Source organism: Eurytemora carolleeae, unplaced genomic scaffold (assembly GCF_000591075.1).
Source record: "Eurytemora carolleeae unplaced genomic scaffold, Eaff_2.0 scaffold1133, whole genome shotgun sequence".
Classification (NCBI taxonomy): Eukaryota; Metazoa; Arthropoda; class Copepoda; order Calanoida; family Temoridae; genus Eurytemora; species Eurytemora carolleeae.
Genome location: NW_019397020.1, coordinates 32,138 through 52,762, shown reverse-complemented (window position 1 = coordinate 52,762; position 20,625 = coordinate 32,138). Strand labels below are relative to the sequence as shown.

The 20,625-nt window shown below is 33.3% G+C and overlaps 2 protein-coding genes across 2 annotated transcripts in view; one reads left to right on the top strand and one right to left on the bottom strand.

Moving 5' to 3' along the window:
• The window catches only part of LOC111711169 (forkhead box protein D5-A), a 19,434-nt gene extending 15,968 nt beyond the window's left edge, over positions 1 to 3,466 (top strand). Inside the window, exons 10-12 of the mRNA XM_023485444.1 lie at positions 797 to 971; positions 1,659 to 1,852; positions 2,040 to 3,466. Of these exons, the coding sequence (XP_023341212.1) occupies positions 797 to 971; positions 1,659 to 1,852; positions 2,040 to 2,140 (470 nt within the window). The 3' untranslated portion in view covers positions 2,141 to 3,466. The remainder of the gene's footprint in view (positions 1 to 796; positions 972 to 1,658; positions 1,853 to 2,039) is intronic.
• Positions 3,467 to 15,037: 11,571 nt separating this feature from the next.
• LOC111711168 (transcription factor sox-2) overlaps positions 15,038 to 20,625 on the bottom strand; it is a 7,369-nt gene continuing 1,781 nt past the window's right edge. Inside the window, exon 2 of the mRNA XM_023485442.1 lies at positions 15,038 to 17,017. Within this exon, the coding sequence (XP_023341210.1) occupies positions 16,133 to 17,017 (885 nt within the window). The 3' untranslated portion in view covers positions 15,038 to 16,132. The remainder of the gene's footprint in view (positions 17,018 to 20,625) is intronic.

Genomic DNA, 20,625 nt, shown 5'->3' with positions numbered 1-20,625 from the left:
CGGAGTAAAAACATCAACCAGAGGGTTAGGTGAGAAGGTTTCAATGGAGGTTGAAGAGGGTCAGCAGAAAAGGTTTCAATGGAGGTTAAAGAGGGTTAGGGGAGATGGTTGGAGAGAAGGTTTCAATGGAGGTTAAAGAGGGTCAGGAAAAAAGGTTTCAATGGAGGTTAAAGAGGGTAAGAGAAGGGGTTTGTGGAAAGGGTTTATTAAGTTTGTGGAGTCAAAATATGAGAAACATCTCGTTTGTTTCTCATCCTTTAAATATCCGTAATGTATTTTCCTTTTAAGATTTATTTAGAGATAAAGCTTGGATCCCAGGGGGTCTTTTACTCCCTCCCTATCCCCCCTCCCACCTTCCCACCTCCCCCTTCATCCTTTACCCATGCACCACTTTCTATTAAGACATATTTTCGAAGTTTTCAAGAGACTGTTCACGTTTTTTCAAGTGATTCTTCCTCTTCAGGGTTTATACTTAATACACTTTGGTACCCTTTAACCCTGTATTTAGCTGAGTAACTACGAGAAAGATATCTTCGTTTTTATAAAAAGATAAGAGATCAATTCTCTCACTTTCATTTTTTGTCTCTTCTATGAAAACTCGGATGTTATATTTAAAAGAGAAGCCAAAAATTTAAATGATCAATTTTCAGATTGACAAATAAGGATATAATTTTTGCTCAGACACAGTTTAACGGTGACGACCTGAAATTCTGAGGCCAGCCTCTTAAAGTCCAAAAATCATGGGTTTTATAATTTTTCAATTTTCATCTGTTATTTATCTGTAATTTTTTTTTAGCTCCCGGTTACGAGGATATGTTCGAGAGCGGGAACTTCAAGAGACGGAAGAGAATGAGACGACACAGTTATAAACCCTCGTTATACAAGGGTTGGTTAGGAGATCATACTCCTTCTCCTCCTTTCACTGCTCTCTATAGATCTTATCCTCATCCTCTATATTCTACCATGTCCAGGTGGGAACATCTTCTAACCTTGAAAAAAACGGGATGATCAAGAAAAAGAGCATCTCAGTTTCCTGCAGTTTTAACCCACAAGAAAGGAAATTAGTTTTTGCCACAAACTCAAAATTTCAAAACCCCTATATCTTTGCAACCTAATGGTGTCAACCTTTAAAATTCATAGTTTTAAATATCTCTATCTCTAAGGGCTAAGACATCGGGTTGCAAATATATCGAGATTAGAAAATCAGAGATTTTGCCAGTTTTATTTACAAAATAAACTGGCATCTTTTATACTTCCCCCCTGTTTAGGGTTAAAAAAAAAATTTAATTTGTTGCATAAACTCTAATTCTTTAAAAAGGAAAAGTATATACATAAATGAAAAAGTTTTCATTTGCTCCGAGAAAATATTTAGGTTTTCAAGAGAAAAAGCAACGTCAGATTCACATTTTGAAAAAATAAAAACTAAATATAATTCTTTAGTTTTCCTTTTGCTCCCTTATAAAATAAAAATTTTTTTTTGAATAGTAGAAAAAATAATTAGTTGTCTCTGAAAATATCTAAAAAATTGTTTAGATTATTTAGTCTAAATTTTTCTGAAAACTTTTTGAAAGTTTTTTCTTTTATGTTTAAAGACTATATATCCTGTCAAAAACAATCTTTCTTTTGTAATGAAAATATCATTAAATGTATATATCTAGTTCTGCCTGGCCTTCTCTCTCCGGGATGAAAACAGATTTCTCCGGGTATGGTTATACAGGGGCGGGGAACGCTATGCGAGGAGGAGGTTCTCATCTCACCTCTCCCTCCCACCTGTCAGCCTACACCCCCCTCTCTCCACTCCCAGTTAAATCTGATCTTCTGACTCCCTCCTACCAAACATATGCACAGTTCGGTGAGTTCTAGATTCAACTAATATATTATTTATTCTCCTCGAAAAAAGTGAACACTCGCCTTAAAATCAAATTGTCTAATCCCTATATCTTAGCAACCTGATATTTTAAAGCTTTTGATTTTTCAAGCAATAAAAAATTTAAAGATCACTCCTTAAATTTAAGTGTTAAACTATATGTATATTCCAGGTTCCGGAGCAGGATCAACCAACGGGTTCAATAGTTTCAATTGTAGTCGGAGAATAGAAGATGCAGCAGTATCATACTCTTCAGCAAACACATACTATTGAACCTCCCCCTTCCCCTCCCCCTACTCCTCATCCGACACCTAATATACCCCCTCCCTCCTGCTACTCCTCATCCAACACCTACTATTCATCCTTCTTCCTACTCCTCATCTTTCCTCCTACTCCTCATCCAACACCTACTATTCATCCCTCCCTCCTACTCCTTATCTTACATATTCTATTCACTCATCCCTCCTACTCCTCATCCAACATCTTCTATCCATTTCTCCCTTCTAAATCTCATCCAACACCTTCTATCCTTCCCTCCTTCGAACTCTTCATCCAACACCCTCTATCCATTCCTCCTTCTACTTCTCATACAACACCTTCTATCTATACCTCCTTCTACTCCTCATCCAACACCTTCTATCCATTCCTCCTTCTACTTCTTATACCACACCTTCTTTCCATCCCTCCTTCTACTTTTCATGCAACACCTTCTTTCCATCCCTCCCTCCTACTCATACTCCTCATCCAATGCCTACTATCCAACCCTCCCTCCAACCAGATAAAACAAGTCCCGGAGCAAGACTAAACCAATCCTCCTCCTTACTCCGTATCTAAACCAGTGTGATGAACCCTGTGAAGTGTAAACTAAGTTTAACACACTTATAAAACGGCAGCAAAAACTTTATATTTTGAATCCGATTTTTAAAAAAGTGTATTCTTTGATCTAAATATGTAAGGAATATTGAATAAAACAGATTAATAGATGATGAATAATTAAAGAAATTATCAACGTAGTTTTTAAGCTTTTAATTAAATAAATAGATAAAGAGGACTTAAACTATTCTCACTGGTACCCCTTTCATCTGAGTAGTTCGTTTTGCACTTGCCGCTATGCAATCTGACAAGCAACAAATCTAGGAAGTTTTCTTATCCGTTTTTGTGGTTCAAATCCGGAAGTTATTTTGAAAGTAAAACCCTGGTCGCCTGTTGTTAATTTTAAAGATAAAGATTTGAAGGGAATCGTTGTGAATCGATGATAGATTCTTTGATTTGGAGGCTCTTTTATACACGTTGACATTTCTTTGATGAATGAAGGTTATTAGTTTTTGATCTGCAAAAGTAGAATTTTAAAAAAATTACTAAAAACAATAAATTTGTTTAAACTGCAGACCCGAAAAGACTGCTAGATTTTCAAATGTAAAATATCAAAAATTTTAAATCTAAGCATTTTTTCAACCGTGGCAGTGTCAGCTAGTCCAATATAGAATGGATCAATCTTAAAGTTGTTTCTAAATCCCGAACCTGATAGAAAATGTATTTTATTTTTATTGTTGAATGTCATCTCGTTATTAGTGAAAAATAGAAAACAATGTTAATTCAGGACTCAATCTGATTAGACGGAGAGAAAACATGATTTAAAATGAAATGGATTTTTTTAGTTTTCGGAAATTATTTAGTTTTCTGATATTATCATACTTATTTTTCTGATATTATCATTCTTAGTTTTCTGATATTATCATACTTATTTTTCTGATATTATCATACTTAGTTTTCTGATATTATCATACATAGTTTTCGTCAGTATCTATCAATCGAGATACAACCTCTGTATTAGTCAGTTTGTAGCGTACAGATACAACTCGCTCTAGAACTCAATGTTCTACAATAATACTTTAGTCTGTATAAATCTAGATACGACGCTATATGTATTCTTTTAGTCTGTATCTATGAATCGAGATACCACTCGAGCTGGCTCTCTAATTCTCTACATGTGAATTAATATGTGTCTACACGTTATGACATCTAAATTTTGGGTTTTATGGTACATGTTAAATCAATGAACGTAGTTAAATTAAATCGTAGTCAAACTAAAGAACGTAGTTCTCAGAAATCATCGAACGTAGTTAGGGTACAGATAATGTTAGAACGCGATATAAATAGGTATGTTCAGGTTTACAAATATGTGGTTTACTACTATATTTATTACAATCCTTAATTTTCTGATATCATCATCCTTAATTTTTTAATACTTAGTTTTAATCTCCCTTAGCTTTCATTATCCTTAGTATTCTGATATCATCATCCTTTATTTTCTGATACTTAGCGTTCACCTCCCTTAGCTTTCATCATCCTTAGTATTCTGATAGCATCATCCTTAATTTTCTGATACTTAACTTTCACCCCCCGTAGCTTTCATCATTCTTAGTTTTCTGATATCATCATCCTTAATTTTCTGATACTTAGTTTACATCCCCCTTAGCTTTCATCATCCTTAGTATTCTGATATCATCATCTTTTATTTTCTGATACTTAGCTTTCATCCCCCTTAGCTTTCATCATCCTTAGTTTTCTGATTTCATTATACTTAATTTTCTGATACTTAGCTTTTACCCCCCTTAGCTCTCATCATTCTTAGTTTTCTGATATCATCATTCTTAATTTTCTGATACTTATTTTACATCCCCCTTAGCTTTCATCATCCTTAGTATTCTGATATCATCATCCTTAATTTTCTGATACTTAGCTTTTACCCCCCCTTAGCTTTCATCATCCTTAGTATTCTGATATCATCATCCTTAATTTTCTAATACTTAGCTTTCATCCTCCTTAGATTTCATCATCCTTAGTTTTCCGATATTCTTATATTATCATCCTTAGTTTATTATCTGCAAAAGAACGCCAAAACAAATGATTGAAAAGATAAAAGAAAGCTGAAGATCAGCAATAAACTGCGCGCTTCACCAATTAATACCATTCCTTTCTTTGTTTAGGGACAGGATAGGGATTCATACTTTAACAGAAGATTTAGTCAGATATGAGATAGATACTTAGAAATTTAGATATGGGGGTTATCTCACAAAGGAGAATTGATTTTAATAAAGTCCAAAAACTCGATAAACTTGTAACCTAAAGATTTGATTTTGTTTTCTGCCCTAAAGGTCTTCAAATGACAAATTAAATGATTAAAAAATAAAGAAACAAGTTTACAGCAGCAGGGAACCTTCAATTTAAGATGTAAGAAGGCTCTGCCTTTTTGTGTAAACCCAGTACTTGCAAGGTGAGGGGGACAGAGCCGGAAATTTAAAAGATTTTCAACGAACGAAAATTACCTAGTGTCCTTTTTGGGTTCTGTAGTTTTTTATTTAAGGAATTAGATTTTATTTCGTAATTAAATTTGTTTCTACTCTACAAAACTGCCTAACCCCATTCATGAAACCGGGTTTCCGATACTCGGTTTCATTATGGTACCCTGTTTTAAGTTTTGGGCTCGGAGCCCAAAACTTAAGACAGGGTACAGATATGAAAATCAGTTTTGAATGGGTTTCACGAATGGGGTTAGGCAGTTTTGTGGATATCAATAATTTTGTTATGAAATATTATTTTATTCAGTTTCTTCATATTCTCCATTTTTGTTGAATCTTTTAAATCAAAATCTACAAAATTTTAAGCCCCCATAAAGGAAACTTGGAAGTTTCGTTCAACGATACTCTTTTAAATTTCGGGCTCAGGGGTTGTGTACATTTTAATATGACATTTCATTGAAACGCTCAGAAACTGGTTTTAGGTAAATAAACAACAGTTAGAAAACAAGTCTGCCTTTCCTACAGTTCTTTCAATCTATTAATCTATCAATCTATCCATCAACCAATCAATCAGTGATCAGCTGACTTTCTAACTATTAACCGAAGTTAACCTTTCCCTAAGTATTATTATTATTATTATTGTTATAATGGCCTATTTGTTAATCCCTCCCCTCTGTTTATTATGACAAAGCTACTTGTTGAGATATAAGCGTAATTCACGAGCAAAATAATACAGTGTGCGCAATATATTCACACCTATATATAATGTTGTATAGGCCAAGGCAATATATTCACACCTATCGGCTATATCTATTTATACGCAATATATTCACACCTATCGGCTATATCTATTTATACGCAATATATTCACAACTATTTAGTACGCAATTTGTTCAGACCTTTATAGTATAGACAATATATTCACACCTATACATATAGTTTACGCTATTGACACGTATCTATATAGTTCTTACGCAATATTACGCTATATATATTGACACGTATCTATATATATGTGATATCCGCAATAAATTCACACCTCCATAATATACGCAATATTCACACCTATTTAGTGCAAATATATTTCATTATTTTTTAAACACATCAATCTGTTTGAGAGTTGAATAAGAAATGTTAACTTTACATGTTTCGAATGGGTTTATTAAAACTTGATAATATTTAGAAGTCCTAAGAAAATGTCGAATATAACGATTCAGCGAATTAACTAGTTTTTTTAATTGACGCTTTTTACATTTCCTTTCGATTCCATGAAAAATTAGGAAGTAGTTTTCAAATAAAGAAATTCGATACTTGTTGAGAATATTAAAAATATAAAAGTGGGAACTAGGTATTGGAATAATATCAAAGATATACCGTTACATCACATGAATTATAGTTATTTATTTGACCTCTTTGGGTTTTTAGATCCTCTATTTAAACCTGAAAAATATGAAATTGTCCAGAACTGTTGAGTACTGTTTGCTCCAAGTCCTAGTATTGAATGTATCTAATTTACCTGAGGTGTCTCCGTCCTTCTGTATGTTTAGTCTATCCTCAATTTTACAAAATTCCAAATAGGACGCTTTTTTAGAAAAAGGTTGGAATCACAATGACCCAGAGAAACACTCCTGGAATGTTTCCTCTGTCGGAGCTAGTTCTGAGGGTTACACGGAGAAATTAAACAATCTTTAACAGAGACCTTCTAATCCAAGAATTTGAAAACAGGGAAATTAAAACTTGGAAGTTGGGAAAATGGAAAAGACCGATTCAGAAAACAAATAACGAAAAAACATTAGAAAACAAAATCTGAAAGTTTTAGAATTTAAAACATACTTTTTGATCTAGTTCTATTTCTAGTTCTAGTTCTAGTTGTAGTTGTAGTTCTAGTTCTAGTTCTAGTTCTAGTTCTAGTTCTAGTTCTAGTTCTAGTTCTAGTTCTAGTTCTAGTTCTAGTTCTAGTTCTAGTTCTAGTTCTAGTTCTAGTTCTAGTTCTAGTTCTAGTTCTAGTTCTAGTTCTAGTTCTAGTTCTAGTTCTAGTTCTAGTTCTAGTTCTAGTTCTAGTTCTAGTTCTAGTTCTAGTTCTAGTTCTAGTTCTAGTTCTAGTTCTAGTTCTAGTTCTAGTTCTAGTTCTAGTTCTAGTTCTAATTCTAGTTCTAGTTCTAATTCTAGTTCTAGTTCTAGTTCTAGTTCTAGTTCTAGTTCTAATTCTAGTTCTAGTTCTAGTTCTAGTTCTAGTTCCAGTTCTAGTTCTAGTTCTAGCCCTAGCTCTAACTCTAGTTTTTATTCATGTGCTCTTGTTTTTTTTTTCATTGTTCTTTTAAGTTGTTATTTTCAGGTCCATCTCTTTCTTTTCCTTTTATCCTTGTCCTTTTTATGTTGTCCCGCTTTTTTATTCCTTTTTTCCTGTCCTTCTTAGTATTGTACTCAAGGGCGTAAACAGAAATAAATCTATAGGGGGACAACATTTTTATTGCCCCCCCCCCTTTAGGAGCTAATATGGGGAGCAAAATTGAACGGTAAATTCAAAACATTTGGCTTCTCGGATATCAGGCAAAAGTATAAGATGCTTTAAAGGTACACATACAGTTCAATTACCTTGCATGTACTGTACATTATCTCTCCTTCAACAAAACTAGCAGAAAAAAGTATTGCTTCTAAAAAATCGACATTTTATTATACTGTTATGTTAGTAATAATTAGTATTTAAACAAGAGATAGTAAAAGACATTTTTGAAAATGAAAAACTCAACTTAAACTTTAATTCTATGAGTTGAAAAAAAGGACAGAGGTTCAGAAAATTATTATAACTTGTAAAAGTTTCCATTTTGAAAAAAAGTAGAAGTACAATTGTAATCTATATAATAAAGCTCTTCGTTCATTTATATGTTTGCTATGGCTGGCCAAACGGCTGAATCAATTGGGCTGAATTTTAGTGAGGAAACTCATGGATACTCTTGGGGAAAACATAAGCTAAATATATTATAAGTTTGTTTTTTTAATTCGATTTTTAAAATTTCACGGGCAACGCCGGGCACTTCAGCCAGTTTGTAATAAAAAGAAAGATTACAAAACGGCGGTGAAATGAATAAAGTAAATTAAATCCAAATTTTAAAAAAATGATCTTTAACTACCTCCAAACTCAAGCCTTCGAGGCTTGGCATTTAAAATAATTATTTTACTCTGCTATCACTGATAGTGCCCATCCGATTAGGATAAATGTGCATTCTAGATACATTTTTCATTCGGACATCTGTCCTGGTGGCTCTGTTACACGTAAACAATCTTCTAAGTGCAACTGAATGAACAGCAAACTAATTTTATATGTTTTTCACTCTTGAGTTTATGATTTAAAAAGTGTAAGCTCTGAGTTCTAGGCCCCTCCCCCCTTTACAGGTCTAGGGTGGGGCACTGCCCCCTTGCCCCCTCCCCCCATGTATACGCCCTTGAGTGTAATTATAATTTTGTCCTTCTTAAATATTCTTGTCCTCGCTTCCTGTACTTTTTATTCTTATTATTCTTTTTATTTTCCATTCATTCTTGTAATTGTACTCTTGTTTTTATTCTATCTCTTTCTATATAATTTTTATAATTTTTTATAATTTTATAATTTTAATCTTGGCCTTTTATTCTTGTCAATTTACTTTGTCCTTCTTATTCTTGTCTTTTCCTTTCTTATTTGTTATTCCTTGCCCACTACTTCGTATTCATCTGAATATTTTAAGGCCAAGAATAAAATTAAAAAATTAATTTTTTATGACACCACTTCTATAAATTCTAATTTTTTAAGTTTTCACGACAAAATTCTAAATTCCGATCATCTAAATTCTTAAACTTTCCTTGTTCTCTGTTTCACGACATTTTCACAGAGAAACCCTAAATGAAAAAAACCAGTTTTCAGCCAAAAAACCTTGGATTTCTCTAAAATCTTTGAACAGCCAAGGGTTAAAGGGTACCTTTATGAATTGGACATGCCACTTTATAAATGGAAATACGTTCGACAGTCTCTTTAGTAAGAAAAGTAGAACGATGTGATGAAGTTTAGACTCCATGTTTCTTATGAAAGAGTAAAAACCGTGTTGCATAAACAGAGAATTAGATTTTATTGCCAAGTTTGAAACTCAAATAAACAGTGTCATTAGTTTTCATTTTCAAACACCCCCCCCCCCTTCCCGCCATCTTGTTTTTTGGGAGGGGGGGGGGTCTGAAAAGACAGTGTGGGGAAAAAAATTTCGTTTATTTCTTTTTTTATTCTGGATAGATCAGAGAACAGATATACTATTCATGATTACAATAACGCGCATCATGGAAATTGAAGATAAATGAATATATGGATATATGATAGATAGATAGATAGAGAAAATCATTAACTATATACATTACAGAAGTTTCTAGATTCTTTAATGAACATTGAACGCATTTCTTTTTCGTGAAGTTTAAACATTTATAAAATCATATTTGACAGCCCATCCCATACAGGAAGCTCATAGTCTAAAATTATTCTAATCGATCGGTGGATGCATTTATAAAAACAAATGCATATAATTGACAAAACAACGAAATTATCCGTACTTCGATGCAATAATTCAAAATTTCTATAAAAATGCGCGGACACAAAAACCATATTTTACGCGCAATATGGATCGGAGAGAATGCAATCGAAATTACAGCCTGAGAGCAAATTATACTTTTTGTTTCTTAAACTTGTCTTTAATTGCAGCAAAGGAGAGTGATTGCCGCATGCACTTTTACACTAAAGTTTAGGACATATAAAAGGTGCAGTTTTAAACTATATACGTATAATTTACTAAAAGTAGATACTAGATAAGGTTTGTAAAACTATAAAGAATAAAATGTACACTGTACACCTAATACGCAATAATTTACTAAAAGTAGATACTAGATAAGGTTTGTAAAATTATATAAAAAACAGTATACACTGTACACCTATTGCCTTGTAAACTGCAACGTTTCTTTCACAAGAAAGTTTTCTCCGAAAATCCGCGTAAATGGACAATTTGGCGCGGAAAGTTAGCGGAAAGTGTACGGTGTACACTACACGCTTTTTACGATTTTAGTTATGCTTTGAGTTATTACTCGGTACATGGAGATTTAACCCCCATTAAACACAAGTTTTGAGGATAAAACTTTATGCACAGCCAGAACTAAGCATTATGCACTTTAATCATGTCAAACTTATCTTATGGCATATATTTAAGGACGTTTTATACCATCTTTACCATTCTTAAATAACAGGAGATCCGAATAAATCATATATTTAACATTTTAGAACTCACGATAGTTCTGAATGATATAGCAATATCAAATTATATCGCATTAAGTATTGTCTTCCATATTTCTTGCGTTATAAGCCAATTGATTATGTCAGGTCCCACACAAAACTTGTGACCAATCAGTGAAGCTTTTTTGGTAACTCCTCAGGTTTTCATTTTGCATCAAAGAGTGACAAAAGAAATTTCCCTGATTACATAAAAAGATTTCAAAACTATTTTTTCAATCAAATTAAAAAGTTTTAATTTAATTAATACCTAGATTGAAACTTTACGAAACCTATTCTAAATTATAAAGTTTTTCTTCAGTAGGTACATATACTAATAGTTAAAACGTTTATTACAAATCAATTGTTTTATGTTAGGTGAACCGTGAAACTTACATATTTTTATAGTAAACTCGACATCAATATTTACATTACGTGAATGGAGAAAAACTAAAGGAATTGAGTTTTTGCAACAAAATCTGATTTTTTAATCCCTATATCGGAGCAAAACCAACATTGCAGACCTTTAATATTTCAAACTTAGTTTATTTGATCCAAAATAAGTCACGGTTTGAAATATCTAAGGTGAACTGCGAACTAATAAAATTTGCTAAATGAATCGCAAACTAGTTTTTTGCACATGAGGAAACACGAACTTGGCAAGTATACAAAAATACCGATTATGCAGGTTAACCTGATTTCAAAGTTTTTCTGATTCGCACTTTTTTCTAAATAAAAATAAAATACTGAAATATATTTCCCTCGTCTTGCTGATTAAGTTTAATTTCTAAAAATTAAATTCTGGAAATATTTGATTTATAAATATTTCCGCGGCCTGTCAATACGAAATGTTTGAACTTTTTACCATTTTCTGTAAATGTCAAAAAGTAATAATTCATCATACTTTCCAAAGTTCGCGCTAAAAGTCAGATTAAAAAAGTTATTATAAAGTAAGCCAGAACACACTAGTAAAGAATGATTTTTACTTTGGAAATACTTTGACCGTAAAATGCTCATTTGTAACCGCTCCTTCAGCCCCCCCCCCCCCTCCCTCTGTTGATAATTAATTTTCAGTTCAATGCACTAAGTAAGGTATAGTTTGACCCCGAAACTATTGCGTACTTTTCTGCTTTCCTTTCACAATTGCACTAAGTATGACGCAAGGAGTTAAATAGTTAGGATACGCGGATTTCTTAGAATGAGGCCTATACATATATATATATATATATATATATTATATCTATGCTCTATATATATCTATGCTCTTAACTAGCTATTCTTTTTATTTATAATGTACGATTTAAAAACAAAACATTCGAGACTGACTTCTTATTGCGATGTAGAAAATTTACACTTTCTTTGGAAAATGTGATCCCAGCTAAGAATGTAAAAGTTGAAACGGATGAGCCGATTGGGTCAATATCGGGGGCTTGTACAATGCACATTGTTCCTGTGATGGTCCTATGCATCAGGGAAGGTTTTTGGGCACTAAGGATAAACAATGTCCACTTAAAAAATGTTCGTTTTTAAAAAATTCTACATACATTAAGCTACTTACATACATGTCTGTACTGTGTACCTTTCACTAGCGTTGCTGGATACTTCAAGACACTTTAAATAAACTCTCTAGGTAGCACTTAAAATTTCAGTATGATTTAAAATTTAAATTAGGACTAGGGAGAGTTCCAAAAAAAATAATTTCTTTTGTGATTCGAAGTAAGTAATGATGTAGATTTTAAGATCTGGTTCCATTCCGTCAGAATTCTGTCAATTTTAAAAACCAACCTCAACTAGGAAATCTCCTAAAAGTATGTTATAACTTATAATTACTATTTGAAGTATTAGATTCGTGAATGTTTTTTGGGACAACCTATAGATTATACAATTTTAAATAGTTTGAGTGCATTAGATTTCATTGCAGTTATTAGTATAAACATAACTAATATTGGTTATTTGATGAAACTGCAGAATTACGCAGCATTTACCTACATAATTTTGTGCGTCATTGCCGAAAGTGCATCTTTCTAACTGTGTACTTTACTGTTTGCGTTATTAAGCAAATAACTGTATATTTGCAGTGCAAATTGCAGCATGTTTCTAGATGTATACAGACCTGGCTTTTTAAAGTGATACTTTTGGTTAATCCATATAATAAAACAAGACATTCTTTAATATATATATGCTGCCTATAGCCGGCCAAACGGCTGGACCAATTGGGCTGAATTTTTTTGCGAACACTCTTGGCTGGCCGGGGGTGTAATAGACTAAAAAAAAGTTTGAGCATTCAATTTCAATTTGTTTTTCCACGGGCAACGGCGGGCCCTTCAGTTAGTTAACAATATTTTTATTTTTTTATTCTTTATCTAATCTTACATGCTAATGAGAAAATCTGAACACGTTTTCGGTCTTTTAAACTAATTATGGAGAATGATTTAGAAAATCTAGACTTTTCTTTACCTTCACTCCTGGGCATTTCTTGTCCTCCATAAAATCAAACTATAGAACGTTTTGCGGAACAGAACAATATAAATATATGGAATGTAAATATATTTCTGGGCAAAAACATGTTACAGATACTAATGACCAACTATAAGGTAATATTTCGAAACTCAAAGAAATCCAAAAAGACTTTACTTAATCCGTTGGCTTAAATAAAATACGGATTAGTGCTGCCTGAACCGATTCTAAATTCAAAAGTTCCTTCCTCTCCGCGCAGGTGAATTTTTCAAAGTATCCTAACGTAAAGGCCCCGAAGCATTTTAAATTAATTCTGTCAAGAGTATAGATTTTAGATAGTGAACTGTATGGTGCAAAAGTTCCCTGAAAAAATAGGCATGGGGTATAAATTGGATTGCAGGCCATCATGACTTGTATTTTTCAACGATGTGTACATTCGACCTGTTCGCTAAATAAATTGTTTCTTATTGACGTTTTTTCTCCTGAAAGCATTTTTGTAACATTTTTTAGATGTTTCTGTAAAGTTCAAAGATCTTGAATTACACAAAACAGAACTTGTTGGAATTAAATTTGATAAAAAAAACGTTCAGGGAAGATGAACGTAATTTAGAAGCATTAATAAATCTTGAGAATGCTTTAAATTAAATTAAAAAGGTTATTAGCGATTTTCAGGGGCATACATTTGTTCTTTCCAGGGGGGGGGTGGCTAAGTATCCTCTGGATACCAAAGATCACACTGATCCAAGGGGGGGGGGGCTGAGTCACAAAAGCCCCCCCTCCCTTTATACGACCCGAAACATGAAAAAATAAAAGGTCAAATAAAACTTTGCCAATCTTTATAAATTATCTAATTCTGCTTGTGCAATCAAATTACGCAATTGGTCTGCACTGAAGCACATTTAATTCTTAAAGAAATAAGGAAGATAACAGACATTTTATTGTTTAACCCTAAACTGGCTGGGAGGGGACCCCACCCCTTTGGTTTTTTTGTCCTATCACTCTCATTTTTGACAATACCATAGTGAAATTTTGTGACTTTTAATTAATAGAAATCTAAAGGATTTTTTGTAAATTTCTTTTTTTAATGCATAGGGTCTATGTAAAAAAATCTAAAATAGCCCATATCTTTTTTGTGACGACAGCTAATGATCTTAAAATTATATTTTTGAAAAGCCCTTGAAAATGTATGTAGAGACATGTGTCACATTTTGATATTTGTTTAAAACAAACAAAAAACTTTGAACATTGAACATGCATTTCAACCCTCTACACCTTTTTCTTTCCCCAGGCTACACATAGAATCAGACCCCCAGCTTTTATAGGGTTAACACTAAGGAGAGTGAATTTTTTGATGAAAATTAAACCAATTAATAGAAAACGCTTTTATTATATAGACTTGCGTAATTTGATGTAAAGTTTCCCCCGCTTACTCAGGTAAATAGATAGATTCATGTCAACAATCTGATTAAAATGCATAATTAAAGGGACTGTAAACCAAATTATAAGTGAGAAACTAGATACAAAAAGAATTTTTAATTTTCAGATATGGAAATATTATTAACTTCCTGGGAACCCATTTTTGTCTGGTAATTAAGTGGTTTTTTCTATAAAAGTCAATCCACTCAATCTAGAATTTTTAACCAGGCTTAGAACATTCCTATAGTTCTACCATTTTTCAACTTTTCTTCGTTTATCGTGTGTATTTTTAATTCTTAAGCAGCATAAAACACATTTTTATTTCGATAAATATATCGTTAGAAATTTTTCAGTTTCAAACCTAATTCTTGAAAATATTTTTAGTTGTTCTTTCCAATTTTTACTTCTTCCGCTAAAAAACTTTTTTTCATAAAGAAAACTCGAAGTGTAAATGTTTGTTACAGTAACAAATCAAAGTAAGTCAAATGTTCAGTATCTTTCTAAGACCTTAAAAATATGACTTAAAAAGTTTAAGTGCATTAATGCACATAATGAAGTCTGTTCAATCGTCTCTCCAATTCCCAACTGATAAAACCCTATGCTTTGCATCCAACTGATAAAACCCTATGCTTTACATCCAACTGATAAAACCCTATGCTTTACATCCAACTGATAAAACCCTATGCTTTACATCCAACGCTCTAATAATAATAATAAAGGTTGATGACATATATCTATTATCTTTCACATTTTATCACTAAAAAATATTTAAATATCTTGTATCACATAAATTCATATTAATAATGAAAGGACATAAAACATGAGAAGTATACAATATACACTATGCGTCAAAATGGCAGAATTTTAGATTTTTTCTCCTGTGTGAATTGAAGATCGAGGGGCGTCGATGTGAACATAAAGGAATGAAAAAAAGCTCAAACGCAGTCTTTTATTTATTATTAAACAGCCTCGTAGGGGGATCGGGCACCCTCAGAGAAGGCTTTAAATCGGCTGTAGTTTTTATTTTTGATAATTCCTGCTTGCATTCAAACATTCTTAATGTAGGTACATTGTGTAATATAGTTTTGATGCAGTACATATAAATGTAGAAAATTGGTTTTATCAAGGGCAGTAAAATATAGACGAGACAGAAGCCAGGACTCAACAACCGAGCAAGAAATTGGCCAACATTTTGACAAAAATTGTATTTCTTTAGACGAGCTAAAGATTAAAATTAAATAGCAAAGGATTGAACGTGCATTTAAAAACTAAGATTCCAAAAAATGGCGGGAGGCAAGTTTAAAGAAAAAACCGCAAAACTTTTGAGTTGTCCAGTATTCCTTCGATTGTTGATGAATTAAAGCTGTCTATTACGGCGTACATGTCATGGTAGTACTGACTAAAAAAATACTCGCGATGGCTCGTCTCCTATATTTTACCTATCAAAGTCCATGAACAATTCGTAGACAGGCAGTGTTTATTTTCAGAGCTGAAAAATGGGATTTTTTTCACGACATTTTTAATGTTGAAATTTGAATACTCAACGGTATTTGGATCAATATATAGGGTTGAAAGAACGGTAAATATCAAATCTAGTAGTGTGGCTATCAGAGGAGTACATTTGATTAAGTAAGCTTCAAAAAATGTGATTTAGTTCGAAAATGGTTAAATACGGGGTTGAACTAATCTACAATAAGTTGGTATATGATTAAATGGATAATATAACATATAAAGATAGAGAGAGAGAGAGTAGTATGGATAATTTTAGAATATTACTCGTCAATAATTTATCTAATAAGAATAAACTAAGCTTGACTAAATTCTCATAATATTGTCCATCCAGTCGTAGTCTTCCTGCAGGCTACCCGGGAGCACGTCCCCCAACTCTAACTCCGAGGCGGAGAACTCGAAGTGTGAGGCGGTGGATGAGGTCGAGATGGATGATGAGGAGCATGACTCCCAGGAGTCATGAACTGGGACCTGGAGAAGGTCGGTTAGTGTATCCAGGTCTGCTAGACAGTACTCATCTCTGATCTCCTCTTTAATATTCTTGATGACTAGGGGTTCACTCATGCAAAGACGACGAGTAAGGAACGGGTCCATCATATCTTCTAGAGGGGAGAGGGGTTCAGACTTAAGGTTCAGTTCGGATCCAGTTAGACTGGTATTACAACTCTGCTTGAAGCTAGCATCGTAAACTGTACTGTTTTGATTGAGTGGGGAGGCGGGGCTTCCAGGAACGCCTTGTTTAACACCCGAAACCACGGGGTAGACGCTCCCTCCAACCACGCCCTTGATAACAAGGGTCAAGCTCTCCCGCTTGGCGGGAAGGTTGGACAACCGCCGATTAGAGGCGGGACGTTGTGTGGCGGGTTTTGGAAAATTTACTTTCACTGCTTTCAGCTTTCTTATCGGTTCGGCGGAATATTTTACCAGAGTAGGAAACTTTGGTTTCTTCTTTGGTTTATACTTGTAATCTGGATACTCCTTCTGATGGAGTAATCTTAACCTCTCAGCCTCGTCTATGAAGGGTTGTCTCTCCTCCTCGGAGAGGGTTCTCCAGGTTTTCCCCAGGTTCTTGGATATCTCAGCATTATGAGAATCTGGGTTCCTGTTTATAATCTTCCTTCTCTCCAGCTGGGACCAAACCATGAACGCATTCATCGGTCTCTTCACGTAGTTCTTCTTGTGCTTCTTCGTCTGAAATAATAAAAAGAATATAGTGTATGCCCTATTACAGAAAATAATTGAAACAGTTTCCTAGAATCAAGCGCACTGCGTGCAAGCATGGCAATCAAGTATCCGTGGTATTAGGCCGGGGATTTTTACCGTGTTGAAAACGCAAAAACATTCAGTTATTGCACGCATAGCCAGATGCATATTCTACATAATCAGACTTTTGTCAGTCTCTGAATGCTCGGGTGAAATCCAGCCACTCTGATGCTTTTCTGCAATTTAATCTGCAAGATGTAAAAGTTTGCCATATCTAGATCTGCAAGATGTAAAAGTTTGCCATATCTAGATCTGCAAGATGTAAAAGTTTGCCATATCTATGCTCAGCACCCGTTGGGGCATGAAAACCCCTTGAAATCAATAGATTTCACTGGTCCAGGGGGGGAGCTTAGCCCCAATAGCCCCCACCCTGAATACGCCTCTGTCTGTAATACTAAATCCGACACTACTATGTTATTACTTAATTCTCGTTTTTAATTCTTAAATTATTTTTCTATACTTTCCTATTTAGATCATTCAATATTTTATCCATAGCGGGTCCTGTACACGTAGTTTCATTTATCGATTGTGTTTATCTTTAAAAACGACTTTTCTGCTTCAGAATAATGGAAGAAATGTTCAGTAATAATCCCTTTTAAAAACCAGGAAAACGAGGATATCACATTATTCAGCAGATACAGGTTGTAAGGGTATCCTTATGAATTGAACATACGACCATGAATGAAGAATCAGTTGAAATTACGTTTGCTGCCTTTTTAATCCAATTTTTTATATTCTCTGCGAGATATGAACGTATTTACTGTTAAGTGAGCCCATGGCAACATCAGCTGGTTTTGTAAAAACTCCCAACCTTGAAACTGAATAATTATGTCATTTATTTATCATACAGAGCAGGGTTTATATATATATATATATATGTACTGATCTTGACATTGATATTGTGTATTGGTAGATATATAATTCATCTTTAAATCTTTAAATAATTAACATAATTAAAACGTTATCCCTTCAAATATACAGTTGCGGCGAACAGTGTTTTTTGTAAATAGGGTCGTAAGAAAAGTTAAGTAATGAAAAGCTAGTTGTTTTTTTTGCTTTTTTAATATATTTTTTAGATAACAAAAATTAAAACATGAAAATTTAATTAATAAAACCTTTTCCATCATAAAATAATTCTCGACATTTAGATATTATAACATGGAAAAAAAATGACAACTAAACCATTAAAATTCTTGGCTTAAATGCAAATTTGAATACTGCGTATTGTGGTTGTATAGATGCGTATATATGCGTATGAAAGGTTGTATTAAGCTCAGCTACCGCAGTTAAAATACATGCTAGAACTACACCAGATAGGAAGATAAAAATGAGGGTAAATTGCAGGGTCAAACCTAGACCGGCAAGATTTAAACCCCATTTAAATGTTACTACTAGGGGCCTTGGAGGGTGAAGAAGAGGGATGGGGGGGGATAGGGTATGGACTGTAAGAGTGATTGGAATATATGGGGGGAGTAACTAAGTTGAAAAGAGAAAGAAGTTGGGAAAAGTAAGATTAATTTAACCATTTCAGAAAAGGAGGAAATAAAAACTGAGAAATTAAGATTGAAAACAACATTTTTGAGATGGTATGGAATTGTAGACAACTGAACACTAGAATAAAAGAGGGGGAAATGTTTTAAAAAGCAAAAGAAGAAAAGGATAAAGTATGAAAAGGTAATGAAAAGGAAGAATTGAACATAAAAGATGAAAACAAATGATTTCTAAGATAAAAAGATGAAAAGAAGAGAGGTGTTGATGACAATTGTAGGGAGGCCCCCTTACTCACCTACTAGTAGAAATGTGAGAGAGGGCAAGGGGGGAGAATATGGGGGGGGGTAGGAGAATTCCTATTATACAAAACATCAGCTGAGCAGGGCAGGGTTAAAGTCAGTGGAAAGAAGAAGGAGGGGGGGGGGGTATTTATGGAAAATTTTGAACGAAATTAACACCCCCCACTGCCTGACCTCTGTAAAATCTGGTGCTGCCGAATAATCTAAGTTTGAAGGAAACATTATACACCCAGCTCTAATCTTTTTTATTTCGCTTTTCATTTCTCTCCCAACACCCACCTCAGCTTTACGACCAAAGGGCCTGCATCTGTATATATATACTTAACCCCCCCCCCCCCCTCCAGGAAAAATTTAAGTAACATAATTTTAAAAAAAATCAACATGAAATCATACAACAAAAAATAGCTATTTAGCTTTTTAAGATAAAGCAAATGTTAATGACAGGTTAGCAACAATTAAATCAAATATTGACCTCAAATTATGCAATTGAGTTACTATCATAATTTTCCAGTTATATATAATTTTAAGTGCAAATTAAATATACTATTTTCAGTTCTTACTAAGATTTTTGTGATTTTTTGCTTTGAAGCTTTGGGGACGATAATGAAAAAAACTTGCGGTGAATGATATTACGGCGCTAAAAATTTTTTCCCCTCATGATAAAAACTTTTTAATTAAAGAATTTCAAATCTAAAAATATTTTAGATTTCTTGTAAAAATATAATTATATAACCCTGGTTGTAATATATATATATTTTGAAGTATTTAACTCTAAACGAAGATAGTTTAATTATCTTTAATTACCCCAGATATAAATCATTATATACAACTTTATAATAATCTAAATTATACTATTCGAAGAAACATAAAATGTTATTCCAAATGTAAAATTAAATCTAAAATGATAAAATTCCCCATTTTTAGAACTTTTTCCTCGTAAATAAAGAGCAGGTAACGTTCGATTCTTGAATCATAGAAAAAATGTTTTCTTAAAACTAAGGATGGGTGGGTAGTGGGGGGAGGAGATGGTAAAACTTTCCAACCAGGGATTATTTGTTTCGAGATCCTAGTACTCCAAAAAGTAAATCTTATTTGCTAATTCAGCACCTCACTTTTTGGTTAACACGATGTATAAAACCCCGTTTAAGGTTTTCTTATCTAAATCCTCCTTCCCATTTATTCCTATTGTTTGTCTTTTCCATTTCTTTTTCATTAAAATTTATCAAGATGAATCAAATTTTCACAAAACATTCCCAACATTTTCAACAGTTAAAAGGAGATACGGAGGACAGTATACTCAAAACTGCCTTTAATGTTAGATTGTATGCAATATGCATTAATTAGTAGACAGGTCGTACCCGAATAGAAGTAATTTTTCGATAATCTATAATTCTAACCTCCAACTAATTTATGCAAAAGTAAAGTACAAATATATTTACAAAAATGAAAAAAAATAAGAATTCGAAACTAATCGTTTCAGAGAAGGGGAGTAACTTAAAACTTTTGGTGAATAATTTGAATCATGTAGAAAAATTGACAGGCGTCAGTGGATAATCATATTTTTATAAAATTCACGTCGAATTTTTAGTAAAATAATTATCCCCCTGAACTGGCTTGTTTTAACAGGGTAAAAAGCATCAACGCCTTGTACATTCAAAAGTCTCAAAATAACGAACATTTCCAGATTGAATTCAGTGTTCAATATGTCACAGAAAAATGCACTTATTTGAAGTCTCCCCCCCCCCC